This window comes from Asterias amurensis, chromosome 3 (assembly GCF_032118995.1).
Source record: "Asterias amurensis chromosome 3, ASM3211899v1".
Taxonomy (NCBI): domain Eukaryota; kingdom Metazoa; phylum Echinodermata; class Asteroidea; order Forcipulatida; family Asteriidae; genus Asterias; species Asterias amurensis.
In genome coordinates, this window is record NC_092650.1 from 20,147,863 (window position 1) to 20,172,057 (window position 24,195).

The following is a 24,195-nucleotide window of genomic DNA, read 5'->3' on the forward strand; positions in this document are numbered from 1 at the left end:
CATTTGCCAAGAGAATTTCTGTGAAACTTTGAAAATGTGAAAATGTAATTTATTACATTGATTATTAGAAAAGTTATTTTCCTATGTTTAGAGCTTCAGAACTCGTTTTTATAATGTTCCCCTTAAGGTTTCATAAAAAAAACATTTCTGTTTCCTGTATCACTAATCCAAACTGACATTATGGAAGGTCTACCCTTTAACTTGCTTTAAACTAACCCAAGAGCTTTTACTCATAAATTGTCTTGCAGTTTCAGTATCTCAATGGCCATGACTTGTTCAAAATAACATAATTTATTGATTTCCAGTGGAATCGCTCCATTCCAGATGTGGATTTAGGTTATTAGAAGGTCGGACTATGAAATTATGGTTTTGTAAAATATATCATTCTCCAACCAAAGGACTAATAAATTTGTTAACCCATGATTCTCTTGTAAGATAGAAGGTGCTTGCCTTCAAGGCACTTCTTTGAAAACTGAGGCGCCATCAAGGGCCATTTTCTTAATAAAATAAATTATAATAATTATTATAATAATAATAAAAAATAGAGACACTTGTAATTAAACAACCTGCTGGGTGTTCAAGGCATATTAAAACAAAAACCTTCTTGTGCAAACACTGCAACTAACTATCCTTGGGGTTTTTTCACATCACATTTGAGATTACCCCCCTGCTTTGCTTGGTAAACAGCTGTAGAGAGTTGTTGATATTATAAATTCTTTCAAACAATCAGATTGTCTATTTTGAAGGAATGTGGTATTGAGAAAGAGGTTTTACTGAAACAACAACAAAATGAACTTGAGAAAGGCTTCCAACATGAAGTTTTTCTCAGGCTTCTGAAAGCACACATTTCTAACAAGGGTGTTTAGCTCCATTCATTTTTTTTGCAACTTGATGACCAATTGAGCCAACATTTTCACATCTCTGTCCTTTTATGCATACAACAATATGCTGGGATACACCAAGTGAGGACACTGAAGTGAGGACACTGGTCTTTGACAACCAAAAGTGTACCCTGCCCTAAAGTTTTCAAACGATTTTTTTTAAACTTACAAGATCAATTTTTTTTTTACATCAAGTGCAAAGCTTTCACTTTCAGTGGTCAGACTTTTTTTTTTTTTTTTTTTTTTTTTACTACATTGTAGGGTCTTCAAACATCATAAATAATCATCTTATAAATCCTTGGCTGACACATTCACTAACAGATGCCAAATGCGCTTAAATCTTCAACTGCGGCAAAGGATTAAATATAAACATTTAGCGCTTAAAGCATGCACATGCAGTAAATCTAAGCTGATTTGTATCCCCACATAAATAACAGTTGGGATCGGTAGAATTTAACACAAATTCTCTACTTTGCAATAAGAATGTCTGCACTGAGTTCACAGAGAATTGAGCCAAGAAAACCAGTGACAGATGGTCAGATATTTAATAATAACAAAACAGACTGAGAACTGACTTACTGCTTGAACGGAGACTGTCGGGCAGAACCATATTAGCCTGAGTTACATGTAATTGATATGGACTGAGAGATATCTTCATCAAAATAGATTCATCTTTGAACCATAGAGCATGGGCTTGAACCAGCAATCTTCTTCAACGTATTGAAAAATCCGTTTGGGACATTGTAGGAGTGTTGTTCACCATTGCTGGGGCACAAATATGCCCGGTTTAGACCTGTATCACGGTGTGGTCATCTTGATTTGACTCCATTCCAGCTCATTGTGAGGCTGGACAAAATTGTAGTTTGGTGCCATGCGCAATGAATGTTAGCATTCATCACTGTTTTGGGAAACAAGGAACATGACTAAGATGGTGACTGTGTGATAAAGGTCTATCTATCATTTTATGTACCACATGCATTTCTGATCAATGATCTTGAGTCTTGCCGCAACTTTACAGAAGACTAGCTTGGCGCAAGTTGAAGCCTAGCGCGTAATGCGTAAGTGGGCCCCACGACATTCTAGAGGGCCCCGGAAATTGCAGACAAGTTCTTATGAAATCAGACTAAAATGGATTGGTCTTTGTTCGAACATCCATTTTATTTCATTTCTTGTTTGTCCTGTCAGAAACAAGCAAAGCAACTTTGTAAAATTACATCATTATATTTCCAAGTTGCTGAGCTTTATAAAGCCAAACATTGAACTAGTTTGCCTAACTCACAGGCTGAACAACTCAAGCAAAGTTTAATGTTCTACTAGTTCAAACAAATCTGCTTTGTCCAAATACAAAACCCATTGCAAATATTTACTTAAAAGTTGATATGAGGCGGCCATGTTTGAATTATTTGGAATTTCCCAATCATGAACATGTATGTTTGGAATTTCGAATGGACTTTGTTTAGTTACTGTGGCAGCATGGGGTACTTTTCCAGCTGTATATGAGGATTCTATCTTTTGTTCCAGTGTTTAGTCTTTGGCTTGACCTTTGTCATCAAATTATTCATATCAGAATCCATCCATTCATGAAATGAGAAGACTGGTTTCCATTTGAACTCTAAAGGGAGACATGGTTGAGTACATGTCTGGGTTGCTGATGCTTATCACTGAGTTATTTCTGGTTATTTTTGAAATAATTTTGATTTGAGATTATTGCTTGGAATGGCTGAATATACACAGGTAGGTAAGATGTAGATTTATAAATCATTGTTATATCAATATTTATTGAGGTCTTTACTGGTTGTTCATTTATAATGTATAGCTGTGGTGCGGAGAGTTGTGCGGTGAGGCAGAAATATTGTATTATAAAATATTGGTTTTTGATGAGCAATCGTGAATGCTCCTGGACAAAGCAAGACATTTGTTTTCTTCAAATAGGCGTTGTTTCAAAGCCGATGCGCTCATCACACAGTTAAAGCCATTATACTCTTTCGGTTAACAGTATTGTCCAAGTCCCACACTTCGTGTATCCATCTTATATATAAAATAACAAACCTGTGAAAATTTAGGCTCAATCGGTCATCGGAGTCGGGAGAAAATAACGGGAAAACCCACTCTTGTTTCCGCGCATTTCGCCGTGTCATGACATGTGTTTAAAATAAATCAGTAATTCTCGCTATCGAGAATTGATTTTGTTTCAATGTTTTCTCAAAAAGTAAAGCATTTCATGGAACAATATTTCAAGAGAAGTCTGTAAACCCTGTAAATTATTTGTAAATCTGTGAACTTTTTTGTTTTTTCTGTACCGAAAGTGTATTAATGACTTTAAGAGACCAGTCACCAGGTTACATGTTTACATTTTTATGGTTCAGGTAACTGTCAAGGCTAACCGGTTGTATAAACAGTTTTGTTTTAACCTCAATTTTTGTTTCTGAAACCGTCAGACAGTTTTATGTACTCGGTAACAGACCGTTTCAGAAACAGTTACTCACCATAAACGCACAGCAGGGTTAATATTTCTAAGTATTGTTTGAAGCTTTGCATGGTGTGGAGAAATAGGAAGAAACTATAAATAAATAAATAAATAGCAAAGTTGCAGGACATGTGTGAATCTCTTCAGTTTACGTGTTGGCTCTGAGAAGAGCCGGTGTAGTCTTGACGTTTCGATCAGTACTCTGCTCAACTTCAGCAGTTCATGTTTCTGTTTGACTTTCAACATTATGTTCTTGTAACACATGGGGTACCAGACATTTGATTCAAGTATTTCAGATTCATGTAATGTACATTTTATCTTTCACAAAAGGTACAAAGTTTGTATACAAATCATGAACGTGGTGTACAAAGTCAGTGTACAATGTGCACTACATCAGTCAGTATTTATTGGAGCTAGCTGGAGATGAGGACTGGTTTGACTTAACAGCGCCCTCTTGTGATGGCTCCATAAATAAATTAAATTATGTAGCTGTGTACACACGTTGGGAAATCTGCTGTCAATCTGACTGTGTGTTTGTGCTCATTTCCTCTGCTTAGATACCAGACAACTGTTTGGATCAACAACATGCATTCTTTGCTTGCGTGACTAGAAACGGGTCGAACTCTTCAAAACAAATTCTGAGTTTTCATAGTTGTACATTGTGCCTTGGATTCAGTCTGATGAGATGCAGAATAACAATTTTTAAAGATTTGTTAAAGGTTGTTTGTAATCTCTTCCCTTAATATTTTTCTCAACAAACTGTTTTGTTTGTAAATTAGTTACCAGACCGTGTTTTTTTTTCCTAAGTATTTTTAATTGAAAAAAAAAAAAGCAGCTTTTTGTTGTTGTGGTGTATAACCCATAAAGTCACTGTTTTGTAAAACCTCAACAGTAAAAAACCTCAACAGTTTTTTTGTTGTTACGTTGTATAACCCAATTTTATTGACAATGGGTTTTGCTTATTTCCAGATCAATCCAAAGACCTTCCAAAGACAACAAGTTTTTTTTGGTAAAACCAAAATATTGTGGTTTGTAGAACCCACAGTTTTTTTGTTTGTGTTTAAACCGCAGAGCTTTGGGGAACCCCATACTATTTCATACGGTTAAAAAACACCTCACACTCAACATTGACTTTGGTAGCTACTTGTTGTTCCAAGTGGTCCGTCCTTTTGATTTTGTAAATGCAAATGGCTGAGGTTGTTTACATGTACTTGTGCGGTAATTCAATTTCCCACAGCAATTTTACGTACTTCCCTGGGACTTCTCTTGTACATTGTGTGACCAAAATATCACTTTCCTGTTTGTTACACAAACAACTGTTTGCCAAAAGTAACAACCACGCAAGAGTCAGTAGGTATGAGAAATGTGGAAAGTTTGTTTGGCCTTGGAGTGTTATTTTTTAGTTTGGTTTGTGTTTTTAACCTCTATTTGTTCGTTCTTCTTCAGATAACAAAAGGCTTTGTGTTTGTTTTTATATATTTTTAGTTCTCAACTCGAAGAATTGTCCTACATAAGGGAACTTTTGTTCCTTACTTTAGTTTTTAATATTCAAGCATAATCAGGTAGTTTCAGCTGTGCTCCTTTTTGTAAAAGGTTAATTTATTTCCTTGTGATAATGCATATAACCAAGAACTCCCTACATGGTTTATTATTTGTGATTTCAATAAGATAAATGAAATGCCAGACTGGTCCATGCATTTATTTCTCTCAATAATAGCCTACTTCTGTGAAGTTGGGCCCACAGTCCTCAAACTTAACACTAACCATAGAGCTAGACTTAGCAAAAGGTGTGGTGCACTGTGTGTTTGCTGTGGTGCCCTGTGCTTTTTCTTGACAGAAGAACCCCTTGCCTGGCCTCTTCAAAAGCAAAGTTCAAGTCCTTGTACATTGTAGGTGTATGTTTTGTTCAGACTTGGTCAAGATATTTTGTCACGTATCTCCATCTTACTTAAGAGTGAAAAGTGAAACAGACTTGATTTCTATTTTATGAAATATATAATGCGTAATTAACTGGCAATGCCTTCACTAAAATAGATTGATACCACATCCTAAAAGATGTCAGAGGTTTTTGGACGCAATCAACAAGGTCGTTGTCTCCTGCTCATCCTGGTGAATGTGTCACTGAAACATGAAACCTCGCAGTACTGTGTTGATGGGAGAGAGTTCAAGGATCAAACCATGACAATATTCTGTAAAGGATTAAAAATGTGCAATGATGGAAACTTGAGTAGTGTATGGATTTTAGTGTAGTTCCAGTGTAGTTCAGTGGTCTGAAAACTGTTGAAACCCAATAGACATTTAAGAGACTTGGCATAGAGTTTTTAAACCTGCGAGGTTCCCTGGGTTTGAAAGAAAGGGGTAGGGGGCAGGCTGTGTTTTCAAAGTTTCACAGACTGTGTAAACTCTCCTCCCTGTTTTTTGTGACCCGCTGGATGACCTCACATCATGACCTAGACTTGTGAACAAGTCGTTAAAGGCAGTGGACATTATTGGTAATTACTCAAAATAATTATTAGCATAAAACTTTATTTGGTAACAAGTAATGGGGAGCTGTTGATAGTATGAAACATTGTGAGAAACGACTCCCTCTAAAGTAAAGTAGCATCTAAAAGAACACAACTTTGTGTAACAACAGTGTTTTTTCTTTCATAGTTATCTCGCAAGTCTGATGACCAATGGAGCTAAAAAATGAGAAGACTGGTCTTTGACAATAACCAATAGTCGTCAATGTCTTGATAGCGTAATACACTCAGTAGCTAGTAGCTCTCCTTGATAGAAGAAAGCTCTCGCGAGACTGCTGGATCCCGATTACTCTCATTATGAAACCATATTATCTGCAAGAACAATAGTCGCGTGGAAGTCGGTAGTGTCTCATTCTTCACGGAGAAAGTTGGAATGCTTTCATCACGACAAACATTTAACGACTTGTCCACAAGTCTAGTTTGTTCTCAGGTCCGGACCCTTCTAAGTTTTCTTATTTCCAGACATCACATTATAAACACCATTTGTTAAGACCCTCCAAAATAAAATTCATGTAATTTCAAGTGGCAGCCGCAAGCTGTATTAGACAATTAGAGTTCTATCATTACATTTTGATGATCAATGTAAATCAAATTTTAAAGAGGCAGACAATTAAAACCTACGAGCAGAAGCTCATGTTTACCACAGACCCTCTGGCCCAAGTGGTGAATCCATTTGTATTTTAGAGAACGCTGATGTAGACTTGTTTGTCTACCTGCAATAGTCATTATCATCGAGGCGGTAGTTTGTACATGCTAGCCCTGACCGTGACAAAAACTCAACTGGTTGTGTTTAGGAAAGAGGAAATGTGTCATTTACCATCTAGGTTAGCTAGTCGTGCATGTTGTGAATCGATTCTACGTCTGGCTGATTACCTGTCTCTCTGAAGATGGTGCTGGCGAAGATGATGATGAAAATAACATTTGTACACAAAATAAAATTAATATTAGAGAGCGGAAATACTTGTCATAGTATTTTGATTGATTGATTTACTTGTAATTTTTTTGGATGAGGGACCATGCGGAAGCTGCACAAGAGAAGAATTGTTCATTGTGATCGTTGGTGCTTTGCAATGTACTTTGAATTAATATATGTCTCAATAAGCCATTTGGCAAGTAATTGTCTGCTTTAATGGTTTGCTTACTCACAAGTTGCTGGTATTAATAAACCTTTTCTTTGAAGAAATAGTCTTATTACCCCATTCACAATGCGCAGCACGTTTACATGCACCTTAAGTAAATTTCCATCTTTAATAACTTTCTTCTTGAAGCCCCTTTTATCAAGAGTGGCCTTGTTTGTGGCAAACTTTTCTGTGTCTACTTTGTCTATCTCGCATTTTGGAGAATGTGGTTCATTAAAAAGAAATGAGATGGAAGAAACCGATTTGAACAGAAAGACATCTTGCAATGATAGTTTTTTTATCTCTGCAATAACAAAATGCAACATAAAATATTCAAGATTAATTTTAAATAAGCGGTGCCCTTCATTCACACATTTTGAAGGATGACATTCCTCAAGACATGTTTCTACAAGTGATAATTATAACCATGTTAACTTACACAGTGCATGTATAAAGTTTGTTTTATAAATAGTGATGTTTGACATGCTCAAAGCATTGACTGTGGTACACTTGTTGTTTTGACTACATGTTTTGACTCATAATGGGAACTTGAGATACAAAATGTTGTATGTTGCTATGTGAAGATTGTCAAACAACACAAGGTTCAAAACAGAGTTTAAAGCCATTGTACCCTTTCGGTAAACAGTGTTGTCCAAGGCCCACACTTTTTGCACCACAACTTCTATATCAAATAACAAACCTGTGCAAATTTAGGCTCAATCGATCATCGGAGTCGGGAGAAAACAATGGAAAAACCCACCCTTGTTTCCGCGCCTTCTGTAAACACTGTAAGTTATTTGTAAATCTGTGAACTTTTTTTTTTTTTTCTGAACCGAAAGGGTCCAATGGCTTTAAGAAGAGATGGTATTCACAGATAAAGAAGTATAAGATAAGGATTCAGTGTTAGATAAACACCTGCAGGCCTGTGTGCTTTGTTGTTGAAAGGGAAGGGTATCAAGGTATTTTCTCCATAGTAAAGGGCACCATGCTACAATGTACCGATGAAAAATTTGTAAATTTCTATTTGAGTATTTAAAGGGTACCAACGTAATGACCAGGGGGCATGGAGGCTTTCCCCTTCCCTCTATTAGACCTGCACCTTTATTTTTTTTTAAATTTATTTATAAATCTCTTCAAAACATCAAAAAATGGAGAAGATAAAAAGATTTATAAACCTAAATGGACTTATAAGGCAATTGTCATTGTTGTGCATCGTGTACTCTTATCATGTCCATATTGTTTGTGTTTAAGGATCTCAATGTCATTGACCTAGAATGATTACTGAGAAATGATAAGTGACTCTTCATTGTCAACGGACTCATGATGTCAATGACAGGTCAATGGGAAGACCCTGTCCCCCCCCCCCACCAGGGTCAAACTTCTACATTTGTTTGATTCTGTTTGATGTTCACACCTAGGCAGAGCGATGACTGTATTGTTTATTTAAAGATACTTTGTTGTGGTAAAAATTGAGTACGGGTTATGCAATGGGACTCCTACATGGATAAAACATAAAAATTGTCCCATGTGTTTTCATGAGGGCCATACAACAATGTACCTCATGATTTTATAGATTATTGTTTTCTTTTTGTTTAAGTCGGATATGTTTACTGTCTGAATTAACGACGTACCTCATTAGGTCGCGTCAAACCCTTGTAAATTCCAAAGTAAATTGAAACAGGGCTGCCGGATATGCCTTGGCATTCAGATATCATTTGTCACAAACTAAATCTAACAAACATATGTCGCTGAATTCTCCAATGAAGTAATTAAAGCTTTCCCACGTCGCAAGGTACATGGAGCGAGTTGGGTCTGTTCTTCATTACCAAGTTGTGGTAAACAAAAATATACATTTCAGATATCATATGGAGGAAATATTGCAAGAAATAGTTTTGTGCCAAGTATCTTTATGAGCAATACTGGATTAACTTGGTGTGTTTGAAATACATTGTATGGTATCATGGTGTGTTTCATTTTGTTGGCAGTCTCCTTGTTTTGTCAATAGCTCAGGGCCCAATTTCATAGAGCTGCTTAAGCAAAAATTTTTGCTTAAGCAAAAAATTCATTGCTTAGTAAAATCAGATTACCGGCCAAGACTCCACTCAATTGTAATGCTAAGTAAACAACAGCTTAATACTAGTCATAAGCAATGTATATAGCAGGAAATTTTGGCCAGTAACATGTGTAAAATAAGCGAGCCATTTTCGTGCTTAAGCAAATTTTTTGCTTAAGCAGCTCTATGAAATTGGCCCCAGTTCAGGGACGGGAGTGCCAGTCAGAAGCCTTCCAACCATTTACTGCTGCAAAGCTAGGGATCACCTACACCCCAGTTAAAGTTACAACCAGGGAAATGGCACAAATAGTCTGGGTCAAGGAAGAAATTTCATGCTAAGCAAATTTTTGAGCTTAGCAGCTGTACCAGCTAAATTTCAATTTGTTGCTTGTTACTTGTTACTGGTGGTCAGCTGTTGTTTGCTTAGCCTGAAAGTCATGTGGTAATTTGATTGGTAATCCTGTTTTTATCAAGAAGGGAAATTTCATGCTTAGCAAATTTGTGTGCTTAACAGCTCTATGCAATTAGGCCCTGAAGGTTGTATTGTAAATTTGGCCTGGGCTATACAGGACAGTTACATGTACGAGTTGAATGACTTCTGACTCAGGCACCCATGAACAATTCTGACAAAATAGGGAGACTGCCAGCGTTACGGCTATAGCTCAGTCAGTAGGCAAAAACAATTAAATTGGCTCAAAGGAAACCAACCTCTTATTGCCACAAACAACCGCCCTCAAATAAACCCCCAAATCTCAGTTGTTAAGTTTAGCATATTTGAGAACCTCAGTTGGTTAAAAGCATGGAGGTAGAACTCCATGGTTAAAGTCTGGTGGTTTTCAACCATCCCCAATAGCCACCGGTAAATCACAATGTTGTTTAACCCTTGTACAGAGACACATTTTGATTTACACTAAACTCCACTTAGTGTTAAACTTCTAGGCTGAAAGGCAACAATTCCTATCCACCCATGTTGCGGTATAGCTATGATTTCCTGTCAAACTCAAACTTCCTCAATATCCAGTGAGGTCCTTTGATGTAATCATGGTGTGGATGACTTTGTCAGGTTCCCTGTATCACATTCTAGTCACACTGTGTTGATATTTCCTGTTCAGGGTTTGCCCATATATACTTTTTTTCCAGTGACTGGCAAGCAGAACTAGGATCTAGCTCGACACTGGACCCTATTGATAATTGTCAAATACATGTCTTTTCAACTGGTGTATCTCAACATATATGCATAAAATAAAAAACCTGTGAAAAATTGAGCGTAATTGGTCGTCAAAGTTGTGAGATAACTATGAAAGAAAATACACCCTTGTCATTGTCACATAGAGTGTGTGCTTTCAGATGCTTGATTTCGAGACCTCAAATTCTTTTAATCTGAGGTCTTGAAATCAAACTTATGGAAAATTACTACTTTCTCGAAAACTAATTTCTTTCAGAGGGAGCCAGTTTCTCACAATGTTTTATATCTCAACAGCTCCCCATTACTCGTTACCAATTAAGTTTTATGCTAACTATGACATGTATATAGTGTCCACTGCCTATAAAGACATAGAGGAAGGATTGTACTTTATTACAATATCCAACTTCCAAGACAAACATCTCTCAAAATTGGAATTGTCCTATAGTATTAGGCCCTACCTGTTTAGTAATGTTGCATGAAGTGGTAGCACTAAAAGACTTAACTATACATAGAAAACTGCATGAGCTTTCATAGGAGCCAGGTCTTCATCTGATGCAATGAAAGAGAACAAGCTAAGTACAAACAAGAAAGTAACGGGTGAATGAATTCAATAACAAAAGGTGGATTCAGTGGCTTAAGAGGATCTATTCCTAGTTGTGGGTCAGGGAAAACATCCCTGTTAAATACTTGATCAATTCAGTGCGGGTACCTGACGATCTTTTGTTGAGCTGCTTTCCTTGAAGAAACAAACCAGAATGTTAAAGGGAAACCGCCAGCTCATCTCTGACAGCTGATTGGTCCAGACAGCCATGACATCACAGGAAGAAGCTTATTGGTGCACTCCATAGTAACCACAGGCTGTTGTTTGGCAAGGTACAGAGTGTACATGGACTTGCACTGATAGGAAGTCGTATTGGGATATGGGGGACGAGTGGTTCCGGTGGAATCAACACAGCTATTGTGTTGAGTGGTTTGCTATGCCTACGCAGTCAAGATTCATAGAATGTTCAAGCACTGTGATGTCCAGACTCACATCCTGGACAGAAAGAAGGCGAGTCCCTTGTTCGGTTAAATAGCCAAGAGCTGAACTAGGTCATTGCACAGTTGACATCGGATATCAGTAGTGTAGATGTTCTATGAAATCCTAGCCGGTTAATATCAGATCTTAGGCATTGAATTTCATGGATTGTGTTTCATATCTTGTTGTTTAGTTGGACTGGATGTCTAGTTACTTTATTTCCTCGTTATAATATAAGTTCACGGATGAACGACATTGGTGGCTTGAAGACAAGTATTTGGTGCTGACTTTCTGCAAGGTTTAACGACTTTGAAACGAACAGATGATGTTGAGCATTTTCTACAGCCCACAATGGTTTAAAAGTGACATCATGTACATGTGCATTTGCAATGATTTTATGCCGTCAATGAGCTACACACTACCTGTAATGCATAGCAGCATTCAGAGCACCATCGATTGACATTTACAACGAGGACTGTATTGACTTCACACCCATGATACATAAATTCTCTGCTTGGACGTCAGCACGGCATAACATTCTCCTACACTACTACTGATGCTAGATAACTCATGGTGCTATAAATAGCTCTTCCACCGCAAGTGACTTTCTCCTCGGAGTAAATCATACAGAGCATCAGTGTCTTCTGAACGAGCCGATGCTCGGACCTGTTTTTTGTGTTTCTATATCAAAGTACAGCTTGATAAACAGCAATTACTATCACTGCTGGTAAATCAACGGCTTGTGTTTTCCTGTGCTGGATCTTCAGGTAGATCGGTCTACAACTGTTTCATGATTGGTTTTTCTTGCAGTCAAGTTAACTGGATCTTCTCTACTAGAGATACATAAGATTTTCTCTCGCTTGTTATGTTTTTTTAATCAAGAGGGTTTGTCAAAATATACCGCTGGTACAATAAACCATGTACATTCAGGAGGAGAATTATTCTAAACTCCCTCGGAATATGGACCCTTTTTTGATGGACGACCAAAGCATCGTCTCCGAGAATGGTTACGAAACCATGACCTTCGGAGGTGACAATGTCGTCACGGAAAACGTAGCTTTTGCTGAGGTTGGATACGAGACGATGAGGTGTAGGTTAACTTGCTCTATTGCAGCAGAAATGTGTGTAGCAGAAGATGAGCCAGATTATGTGCATATGGATGGGGCTGATGAAACGGTAAGATGCGGGACTTAGGTTTAACTATGTCTTTCCTATCCTCTCAATTCAGTTCTATTGGTTTAGATGGACTGTAGAACTGCAATAGATGGAATAGGTAATGTCATCTGCAGAAGTGAGCCATCAATGCTTGGCAGTGAGCCATAATACATTCATGCAAATAGCATATAAAATTGTTACATTGAATTATGTGATCCCGATGGATTCTAGACATGGAGAGTTTTAGTTTAAAAAGTACAGATAAGTCCTATAGAAATTGACGTCATTAAGGTGAGGCCGAGTCAAGTGTATGGGATGATAAGGCTGGTATTGATGATAGAAGTCATTCATTGATCATGTACATGTAATGTGCATTCAGGGTACCAATGATTATGGTCATATTCATAGTGTGGTTTATGTAGGCATGATACTCTTCCTACCTTAATCTGATTGCAAATTTTGTTTTGGTCTGAGAAAAAGAGAAAAAAAAAAAAAAAAAAAAAAGGCTTTAAAAAATGTTATTAAATAGTCTGCAATGTGTATTTAAGCCTTACTATTTGTAAATGTACATGTACACTTGTAGGCCAGCCCCTTAGTGTACTGTATACAAATTTCTACTTTCACCCCAAGGGCCAAATATCGTGACTAAGTGTCTGGGTTTATTGTTTGATGCAAGGCAGCTACAGATCAAGATGAGGATTGTTTTATACATTCCTCTTAAAAGTCTAGATTATAGGATGGAGGGAATTTGTTCCTGGCAAGAAATTCCAGAGAGATGCAGTACGACATGGAATTATCTGTTGGATTGGCTCTCGGTTCTACATCTCACTGAAGCAAGAGTGTATGCTTGTAGTTATTTTAGCTTTGTGTTTTTATTTGCAGTTAAAATCTTTCATTTATTTTGCAGGAAAAGTTTCACTCAGCAGGTTCTGACGATTTGTCTTAAACTCCAAGGTAGTCGCAACTTCCTTGATTTGAAACAAAAATGTTAAATATAGTTTTCTTTGAATCTGTTCTCCCTCACAGCACGTGCTAGCCAAAGCGCTGTATGACAACAATGCAGAAGCCCCGGACGAGTTGTCCTTTCGACGGGGTGACATAGTGACCGTACTGGAACAGAATACCAGCGGCTTAGAAGGATGGTGGCTATGCTCACTCAACGGTCGCCAGGGTATCGCTCCCGGTAACCGGCTAAAGATACTAGCAGGAATGTATGAGAGTCCACACAGCCCGCCTCCCTCTCAGACTGCACAAAAGGTGGGTCTTTTACTAAATTTAGATTGATACCTTACATGTATGTCTTACAATACATTACTTTACAAACCATTTATTGCATTTCTTTTGGGCACCATGATTCATATTTTGGACACCGTTTTATCTTTAATTTGATGTACATGTAATTGTGGGTGAACAGTTTGACAAAACAGTTTTAAATTTCCAGCAAATTTTGACAAAATCCTAGCTTAAACCTTGCTTTATTGTGGTGCAGCCATCTTTTTCTCAAATGAAAACAGATGTTGAACAACCAAGCAAAGGCCATGAAGACAGAATAGTTTGGCAGCTTTAAATAAGTTTTCAGTCAAGGCATTTATGATGAAGTGGGGGATGGGCCGGGGGGAGGGGGATCGGCGTGAACATATTCCCTAAAAGTTGCACCGTTTTGGGGGGGGTCTTCTTTCCTTTCTTCAATGAAAATTGTGCAAAGATCTACTACAGATTAGAAACCCTGCAATGTCTGTTCTTTTATTGCCAAAGTGAGGATTCAGAAGAACTTGGGGGTCAGACTCAAACAACATCTCATCACAGGTCCATGCATTTCGATCATTAATTGAGTCGCACTCTAGCAAAACTACAAAATTTGTAATGGTTGCATTTAAAAATTAAAAACTCAACATGGTTGGACAAGAAACAAACACCTGCGAGGAAATCCCTTTTGTTAAGTTTCCGTGCACATGTATTGTACAATGTACATTGTTATACCTCGGTAACAAACTGTGAAGTTTGATTGGTCGAGAACCAATCATGTGACGCGCAACAAAAACGCATGTTACATGGCTCGACGGGGGCCTGGGTAACATGAAAAGTGATGTACACCGGTGTACATCACCTTGATCGTTCCCAGCATTGGTCGATTTCGCGCTGTGTACCAAACAACCGCGGGTTCGTCTGCTTATTAAACAATGAATAGTCCGGCGTAATAATGTTTGAAGATGACTACAGAACTTTGAGAAGAGGAATAACATTTATACAACTAGGTATAACAAAACAATTGTTGCAAGTTGTGACTGGGGTCCATGGGTTTTGTACACCCTCTAGGGAAAATGGCACCCTCGGCTTCGCCTCGGGTTCCATTTCCCCCTTGAGTGTACAAAACGCCATGGACCCCGTGACAGCGTGCAACAATTGTATAATGTACCTGTACAGATGTTTGTACATTGTACACTGTACAATGTGTACAAGAGGAAGCGGAGTAGAGAGTTCAATTTCCTGGGAGCAAGGTTGAGCTTCCTGTAATGGAGCTCAGTGACCCGTCCTTATCACGCACACAAAAGTTCACCATCTTGAAGAAAAAAAAAGAACACAGGACACATCCTAATGTTTCAACAGCTCACAACATGAGATTACACAAAGACTGATTTCCTTTAACCTTTACAAGTGAATCATTATTCATGTGGCTTGTACATCCTTTGCAAGGTACTCTTTTAAAGTGTTGTAAAACACCAAGTATTTTATTTGAAAAGAAAGCAAGTTTCTATGTGTACATTTTTCATATTGTCACCTAAAACGTAAAACAAACATGTTTACTTTTGCTATTCTATTTTTATCAAAAATTGTGTTTTGATTGTCTTTGTGATACTTGACTTTTTTTGGATTAGCTTGCGATACTAAAGAGAATGTTTTTAAAATGATTAAGTTTCTTTTCCAACTTTGAGTTTTTTGTTGTTGTTGCAATGTCCCCTTTAAGTTGTGTGCAGTTTGGTCCAAAGTCTCCCCAAATGTTGTGGGTTGTTTAGGAATCTCTATAAATGATATTTCCCTAGTCATAGCAGTGGTTTCAAAAGGTCTTACACCAGAGTCAGGGTTATATCTGGATCCAGAGAAAATAAAAAAAGGTTCTAAATCTCCTTATTACATGCTAGTCAGGAGATTAATATTTATGTGTCATCAGTATTACTCAATCTATAGAGGTCAAGGTACCAGCCTTGGCCTGGCATTCCAGTTGTTCCAGCTGTTTTCATGTCAACTCTGTTATTACTTCACACCAGCTTTATTGATTTATAACTGCTTTATACATTGCTGTCTCCTGACTGTCTACAGGGGAAATACATCAGATCTCTAGAAAATGCTAATTTTTTTCTCAAGATGCGTTTCCAAGAAATTAATAAGGCTTGAGATTTTTTTCTTGTGACTGTGCATTGGAATCCGCTTGTTTTAATTTAAGAAGTGGGACTGATTTATAATATTGTGCGGGACAAAATATAGCTTTCAATTGAAATATTCATTATAGTAGTATGAATGATGAATAAGTTCATTGAAATATTGTATTAATTGGGAGACCGCCAGCAAATGCTAGATAGCTCAGTTGATAAAGACCTGGCATGTTGAACTGGATGTCTTTTTTTTTTTTTCTTTTTTTTATAGCTCAGTTGATAAAGACCTGGCATGTTAAACTGTAGGTAGTTAGTTCAAATCCCACTCTTGTTTAATCTCATATGAATTGAAATATCATCAATAATCAGAATTCATATTACTATTTCCCTCTGCCGTTTACGGTGGTCGAAAAAAAAAAAAAGGACATTCTTCCATCTGGGGTAGCAAAAAAAGAAGAAGGGACAAACATGTCAATTTACTTCATACATTTTGTCCATCCTGAAAACTAGTTATGAACTGTAATCTGATCTTCTTGTTATTTTTATTCTAAAGTGAACATTTCTGGAGACATCCGCTGAGGAAACGAGGCAATGTTGACATAGTTTAATGGGTTTTTTTTAAACATGGCACCAGGAAGCCAGACAATGTTCTTTGCACATTTTTAAGTTTCCGTTGTTTATTCAACAGATAAAGACCCCACAGCTGATTGGACAATCCTACATCTACGACAGTCCGAGTGCAGCCCGTAACCCCCTATCAAGGGGCCATGAAGACTACGACATCCCAAGGAACCCAGGGACGGGGTACAACACTCAACAGCTTGCCCCCCTTGCAGTGCCCGTCGCCCAGAATAACTTCACTCAGCAGCTCTCTGGAGATGAAACTTACGATGTGCCACCGAGCCTTCTCGCTTCCAAATCACCTTCGCCAACGGACGTCTACGACTCTCCGGCGAACCATCGGAAACAGTCGAGCGAAGACTTGTATGACTCGCCGAAGAAGCAGCTGCAGCAGGACGTTTATGATGTGTTGCCTGCCGCTAAGGATCCCAAAGTACCCATGGATATCTACGATACTCCCCCCATGAAAGGGAGAGGTGTGGGCAGTCCCAGTCCGCCCAAGTCGCCGACTGAGGTATATGATGTACCGAGCTTGTTGCAGGGAGCTCAGAAGGGTTTGACCCCGTCGCCTGAGCCTCTTCCACATTCGAATGAGAAACTCATTCAGAGAGCTAACTCATTGGACTTGTATGACACTCTACCTGGGCAGAAATACCCAACAGACGTGTACGATGTACCACCAGCTCATGAACTGTCTGCCAAGAGACCATCCCTTCAGAATGAAGGCAGAACCAGTAAGGATGATCTGTACGATAGTCCATCCAATATACCATCATCCGAGGGACTGTATGATAGCCCAGGTAAAACAAAAATTCACATCACAAGTGTTGGCAACGGTCTACACAGTTCGGACAATGTTTATGATATTCCGCCACAGGTCACAAGAGACAAGCCCCGGTCGGGAAGGTCGAGCCCGGTATACGGCAGATCAACGGAGGAACTTGAAGGTAAAATGAATCTGTTGACAATGTCCAGGCTTACAAAATCAGCAGACAGTCTCGATGACTGGTCAGGAATACTGGACATAAACTCTGCCATGGACTTACTCAGCGAAAAGCAGCAAGTGTTGGAGACGGCCATCGCTTACCTGATGAGCTACGTAAGTAGCACTTGGCGTCATCAGTCCAACCTGGAGCCGCGAATCCGTGAAATCCAGTCGGCCTGTAAACAGCTAAAGCTTGCCTTGGAGGAATTCCTAGAGTTCGCCGACACGTGTATGACAGGTGCCGTGCGACACAGTGAAGAAACCTGGCATGAGAGCCTTAGCAAAGCTGTTAACTGTCTTAAAGAGTCGCACACCTCCATGATTAGATGTAGTGCCTCATTGGATGAGATGAACTGGCAAGTGTCCAAGCTCATCTACAAACCAGGCTCGACAGTGGCCAGCGAACTTGATCAGTTCGCCCTCGCTGCAAGAAGCGTCAGTGATGACATGAAAAGGTTTGTTGTCCTGATTCAGGAGAATGCAGCTTCACTATTCCGCGTCTCCTTCAGTAGAAACTTGAGTAACCCCCAGGAGCGTCCATTACCGAATCCTCCTCTCAAGTCTTCCAATGCAAACTGGCATTCTGCAGAGAAGGAGACCGCACAGAGGAAAGGGGTTCAGGCAAGACCCCTTCCTCGGCTTCCACCTGGTGACGCCCCTTTTCCAGGACAGGCTGATGATCTAGACCACACCCCTAGAAAGGAAGGCACTGCAGATTATGGCTATTTAACAAAGAAAGACCCCCTTGTGAACAGGCAGATCATTGTTACAGACCCAAACGCCAAGCAGCCTTCGGTCCTCCTTCCAAATGACAAACAAATCTTGGAGTTTTATGTCAACGACATCGAGTCGCTAGTGAACACCATGAGTAATGCAATTGATGTGTTCTTCACCTGCATCGAGGCCAACCAACCACCCAAGGTCTTTGTTGCTCACAGTAAGCACATTATCCTCGTCGGACACAAGTTGGTTTTTATCGGCGACACGCTCCACCACAATTTACAACACCAGGAGGTGCGCACTCGGATCATTCGCTGCAGCGATTTCTTATGTGATTGCCTGAACGTTGCTGTGAACACCACCAAGTCGGCGGCGTTGCAGTATCCAGGCGTGCAACCGCTACAGGAAATGGTAGACAGGATCACCGATGCTGCAAATGCCACACAGGACTTGAAAGCAGCTATTTTGCAGTGTGCTGCTCTGTAATGAAAACCCCCAAAATATTTTTCTTTTTGTATATACTATCTCTGTTCATTAAAATTCATTGCATGTTCATTTACTTCAAATTATTGGCGTTGTTTCAACAGTACAGTTGATTGAACGTGGGTGACCTGAACTCTGACCAAAAAGGCATGTTTTCGGTTCCCTTCTTTAAAGATGGCAAAATTTTACACAAGTTGGTTTGTGTGTACTTAAAATTTACAGTGTTTATTATCTTGTTCGCAACCTTGACTCATAATTTATAATTGTATTGGAGGTTTGTGATTACAGAAGGAAGGTTATAGAGGTCAAGGTTTTCATTGTCTAGGTCCGGACATGAGGGCTGTTGAATTATGATGCAGGCAGGCCTTGGGCTTTTAACTTTGTTTTTTTGAAAATGAAGTCCATTTGGCGAGTAGCAAAACTTTGCTTTTGACTTGCCCCCTACAAAGCTTTTATTAGCCCAGATTTGAAACTTGAATCGTCGTCAAGTTAACTTTAGAATATATTATTTGTTGTGATCATCGTTGGGTTTCACTTTCACAAACTTGTTTTAGCATTCTGCTGGGTACTTTTTGTACGACACAAATCACAAACATCCACAGATTTACATTAAACTGTACCCGCTTAAAGATCATGATGTTATAGAAACTACTCTTAAAGTATTGCTTACCGAGGTGCTGTAGTTTTGGAGAATGGGTTAAACAATTTCACAACATAATTTTCGTCTCAGTGAGAAAGTTGAGCATCCAACAGATTTATGCGACTGTCCTGAAACTATTGCTCTGTGATCGATACCTTTTTCCTCATATCTAAGCTGAACTTTCTACAGGTAAATTATATAACGTGTACATCTTCATTCACGATCACAGTGAGTGGAGATTCATGTCATGGCCAAAAACTTGATCTACAGAGTACAAAGGTAGCAAAACCCTTTAAACAGGTAGATGCCATGTTTTGTTTTTATTGGAGCCTAAAAAATAGTTTTTACTAGCCCGCTGGATCTGTATTAGACAAAGTACACTGTTTGCTGGGTTTAAAGGACAAGCCTGTGTGATCAAATAATGCCCCTGACTGTGAAGCTGATACCTTAAGAATGATATTCCAATCTAATGCATTGACTGCCCCCTATGCAGAAAAACCCTCAATCTGAACTTCGGATTGTCTATGCACAAGGGAACCAATAACCTTTGTTTTTTTAAATTGTATAATTTTGTACCATACATATACGTTGTACAATACGTAGATATTCCATTATTATAAAAAAAAATCAGCATTTTAACGTAACTGTCATTCAAACTGTAAAAATTTGTGTTTTTTTTGTTGTTGTTGACATCAACTGAGATTATATTTAAAAGTAAAACAAAAGAATGACAAATACAGATGTTTTGTTTTGGTTTGGTGGTTTTCATTAGTTTGGCTGAATAGATCAGTGAGTTTTGTCTCAAATTGTGCTTGTTATTCATGGTTAGGGACTCTTATGGTGAGAGCGAGAAGGGGCGAGCAGAGTCATATATTTGTTCAAACTTTTTAAGTTTAAAACATGACACCCCTTAACCAAAATAGAGAGGCTGCTAACATTAAGGCTCGATATCTCAGTTGGGTCAAGAGTTTTTGCAGAGGTGGTTAGTTTAAGTTCCGCTCTAGTAAATTGTTCTTTTACTCAACCCACAAATAGATGAAGACATCATTAATACTTGGTAGGAAGTTTTGCTGGCTTTCTCTGTGAAATTTGTCCACTTCTTGCTTTGCCCATTTTTTCACTGACGATGTGCCCAATTTTTGAGGGCAGTTACCCCTTTCCTTGCCCTTCTTTTTGTAAAGATTTGTGACTAAAGTGCAAGTAGAACTTCACTGTATTGCTGAGATATAAATAACCCTCTCCCTTTCATGAAATCCTCTGTGATTTGAGTAGTCATGATTTGGTCCTTGACAAGGGAATTTACATCTTGAACGTTTCTTCCCTGTATCCAGTTCTGTACATAAAGTCTTGGGTGATTGGTATGTTGTGGAGCTATGTTTTGAAGTATGAAACTTTTTAACTGTCTGAAAGAGACGCACACCTCCATGATTAGATGTAGTGCCTCATTGGATGAGATGAACTGGCATTGAGTGTCCAAGCTCATTTACAAACCAGGCTCGACAGTGGCCAGCGAACTTGATCAGTTGGTTTGAAGTATTAAACCTTATTGTTTACATAGCACCAAGTAATGGATTACAAGGTGCAGTGGCATACAGTAATTTCAAACCAGGAACCTTGGGGTGTATCCCTTCTCTTTATAATGAGTGCACTGGGTTCTTGTGCGTGCATTACACAGCACATAAGTATTATCTCTCCCAAGTCATCCATTGGTTTTATACAAACCTTTTATGATTTTGTGAAGTAGTAGAATTCTTGGCAAGACATTTCCGAAACAAAACAAAAACAATAACAGGGTGCTATTTGATTATATCGTCTGTGCTTTATAACAGTGTTTCATTGATCACTAGGGTGGGCCCAATTTCATGGCTCTGCAGAAACAAAGGAAGCAGGGAATTCTGTGCTTACGCCAAGCTTTTTTTACTGGTCAGAAGGGAATTGTTGGTTGTGCCCTCCGCTTACTCCAGGTTACTAGGCATTATTTGCTTAGATACCATGTATACAGCTAGCACTGAAATTTGGCGCTTAACGGTACACAGTAAGCGGAGAATGGCATTCGTAAGAGCAAAACTCGGCGGTATAAGCAGAGCCAAGCAATTGGGCCTGTATCACAGAAATTTCTCTTTCGATATCAATTAAATATCAATATTGAGGAGGATTGTGTTTTCCTTGAAGACGGTATGTTACAAATTGAGACACCTTTATTTAACAAAAATGGTTTATACTATAATTATTCAGCTCCCTTGTATATAAATGAGGATATTTCTCATTGAATGGATAACTTAAACAGTATTGAAAAGACCTTTAACCTTTGACATTTACAAAAGAGCACAGGGAGCCTGCTCAAGAAGGCTTCGTACAAAGCCCAGTGAAGAAAACATGCAATGTTATATTTTTACAGGGCGCATCTTAAAACTTGTCCAGCTGTTATTTCTATGTCTCTTGTGTTGATGTGAACATTTTAAGAATAAATTGTAAAAGATTCTCCATGCAACCAGTGTATCTTGCCTGCCAGAATGGCACTGGAGTGTACAAGGTTCCTCGTTGTGTAAATAAAGGATACATGAATGGTAGGCCTATAAACCACTATTTGAATTCTGCTTTTATTCATCTGTGATGGACTTCTGGTTTTCTTTCCAGTTAAGAATTTCATATTTTACCTTGAAAACAATATGCATGACAAAAGGGTCGTTGAGTCTTACTTTTCACTTGGCCTGTGCTGAGGTTGTTTTATTTATGAGTTTGAAAATTGCATATTTTGTACAAATTTAAACATTACATGTATGTTTTTAAAAAATGAATCGTGTTGATTACAATAAACCTATGGATAAACCTACTGGACGAGCCTTTTGTATTTTTATCTGTTGCTTTTGTACATATTTTTAGGTTAATTTTTTTCAGCATGGTGCAAGTTCAATCAAGGATCGTTATTTGTCAACCACTAAACAATGTCCCAGGGTGAACATGTATGAAATACATCCTGGGTACTACATTGTAATAGTCGACAGTAGACACAGTAATAGTTCCTTGATCGAACTTGCTCATTGCTTAAAGGCAGTAGACACTATTGGGAATTGTCAAAGACTAGCCTTCACAGTTGGTGTATCTCAACATATGTAAACTAACCTGTGAAAATTTGAGCTCAATCGGTCAGTGAAGTTGCGAGATAATAATGAAAGAAAAACACCCTTGTCACACGAAGTTGTGTCCGTTTAGATGGTTGATTTCAAGACCTCAAGTTCTAAATCTGAAGTCTCAAAAACAAATTCGTGGAAAATTACTTCTTGCTAAAAAACTATGGCACTTGAGAGGGAGCCGTTTCTCACAATGTTGTATACCATCAACCTCTACCCATTATTTGTCACCAAGTGAGGTTTTATGCTAATAATATGTTGAGTAATTACCAATAGTGTCCACTGCCTTTATATTTGTGGTTACCAGATTTTACTCTAAGACAGATGTGTGGATTTGACAGATTTTTATTTGGTGGAAACCAGTCCAAAATGGAGAGCGAGACAAGACATTTTTTTAAATCCTTGACATCTTCCTCAGCCCCTCCTCCTACCCCAACCCATGAGGCTGAAGAGAGGGCGTATGCATATGTATATGTTGGCCTGGTTCTTGAACTTGTCCTTGTAAATTGCTTCTCTTGGCAAGTATAGTCCCGCCCCTTGTCCTGGTTAACCGTATTCATTCTCAAGAGGGCGCTATTCAAAATAAACTGCTAAGAATTGTGTTGGCTGCTGGTGATCTTAGATGACAGAGATGACTAAATTACTTCAAGGGAGGGGCAGGGGGGTGTTTCAATGTTTTCATAGAGCAGCAGCTCTCCAGTGCTTTTTACCAAGTAAATTTGTATGGTCATAAAAACTGGAGAAATTAACAAAGTAATGTGAGGCCTATACCCTTTCATTAGAAGAAACAATCTGTTTTTTTTCTTCTGGATTGGGCCTTTTTGTGGGTTTTAAATTCTTAGAAATTAAGCACTCCATAAAAGTCACTCTTACTGTTTTGTTTTTCTCTCATTCAAATCTGTTTATTTATAATTTAAAGTATCATTACACAATGTTTGTACAAATTAAACTCTTAGTAAAACAGTTTCCAATAAAAATGAGTTGTGAAAGATAGTCTTTCGGACGTGATCTGGACACTGGAAAATGTCAGCTTTAAAATATTTATGCTTCACAGAAAAATGGTCTGAACTTTAAATTGATAAGAAAGCTGTTAAACTACGATGTTGTTTTTATTACCTACCAATCAAATAACATTGATACCTTCAAAACTCACCGTGAGGCTCTGTACATAAGTTTTCTTATCTTGTGTCAATGACAGGTCTATTATTTAAAGGCAGTGGACACTATTGGTAATTGCTCAAAATAATTATCATAAAACCTTTCTTGGTTATGAGTAATGGGGAGAGGTTGATGGTGAGAAACGGCTTCCTCTGAAGTGACGTAGTTTTCGAGAAAGAAGTAATTTTCCACGAATTTGTGTGACATGGATTTGTTCTTCTTTCATAGTTATCTCTCAAATCCGACGACCAATCGAGCTCAAATTTGCAGAGCTTTGTTATTTTATGCATATGTTGAGATACACCAAGTGGGAAGACTGGTCTTTGGCAATTACCAATAGTGTCCAGTGTCTTTAAATGTCTACTTACCAAGTAAGGTTTTATGCTAATAATTATTTTGAGTAATTAAAAGTGTCCACTGCCTTTAATAATAATTCATTATTAACAATTCTGAACAATTGCTGTACTGGTCAAACCTTTCTACCCCAATGCCCCCACAGCTCTGTAGGCATATTCTAAAACCATGTGTAACTAAAAGAACCAGCTTAAAGGGAAGGCACACATTTGGTAGTTACTCAAAACAAATATATTAACTTAAAAACTGACTTGGTAACGTGCATTGGAGAGCTGTTGATAGTACAACTCCCTCTGAAGTAACGTTAGTTTTTGAGAAAGAGGTAATTTATC

General features: G+C 38.4%; 1 protein-coding gene across 5 annotated transcripts in view; it reads left to right on the forward strand.

Moving 5' to 3' along the window:
* The window catches only part of LOC139934413 (breast cancer anti-estrogen resistance protein 1-like), a 62,506-nt gene extending 40,018 nt beyond the window's left edge, over positions 1–22,488 (forward strand). The window contains exons 1-3 of one of the 5 annotated variants that reach the window (XM_071928639.1): positions 2,530–2,615; positions 13,427–13,657; positions 16,460–22,487. In XM_071928639.1, coding sequence (XP_071784740.1) covers positions 2,598–2,615; positions 13,427–13,657; positions 16,460–18,583 — 2,373 coding nt within the window. In that variant the 5' untranslated portion in view covers positions 2,530–2,597 and the 3' untranslated portion in view covers positions 18,584–22,487. Of the gene's footprint in view, positions 1–2,529; positions 2,616–10,959; positions 12,422–13,426; positions 13,658–16,459 lie in introns of those variants that run through there. The other 4 variants (XM_071928637.1, XM_071928638.1, XM_071928640.1 and 1 more) reach the window with 4 other exon arrangements.
* Positions 22,489–24,195: the final 1,707 nt, after the last annotated feature.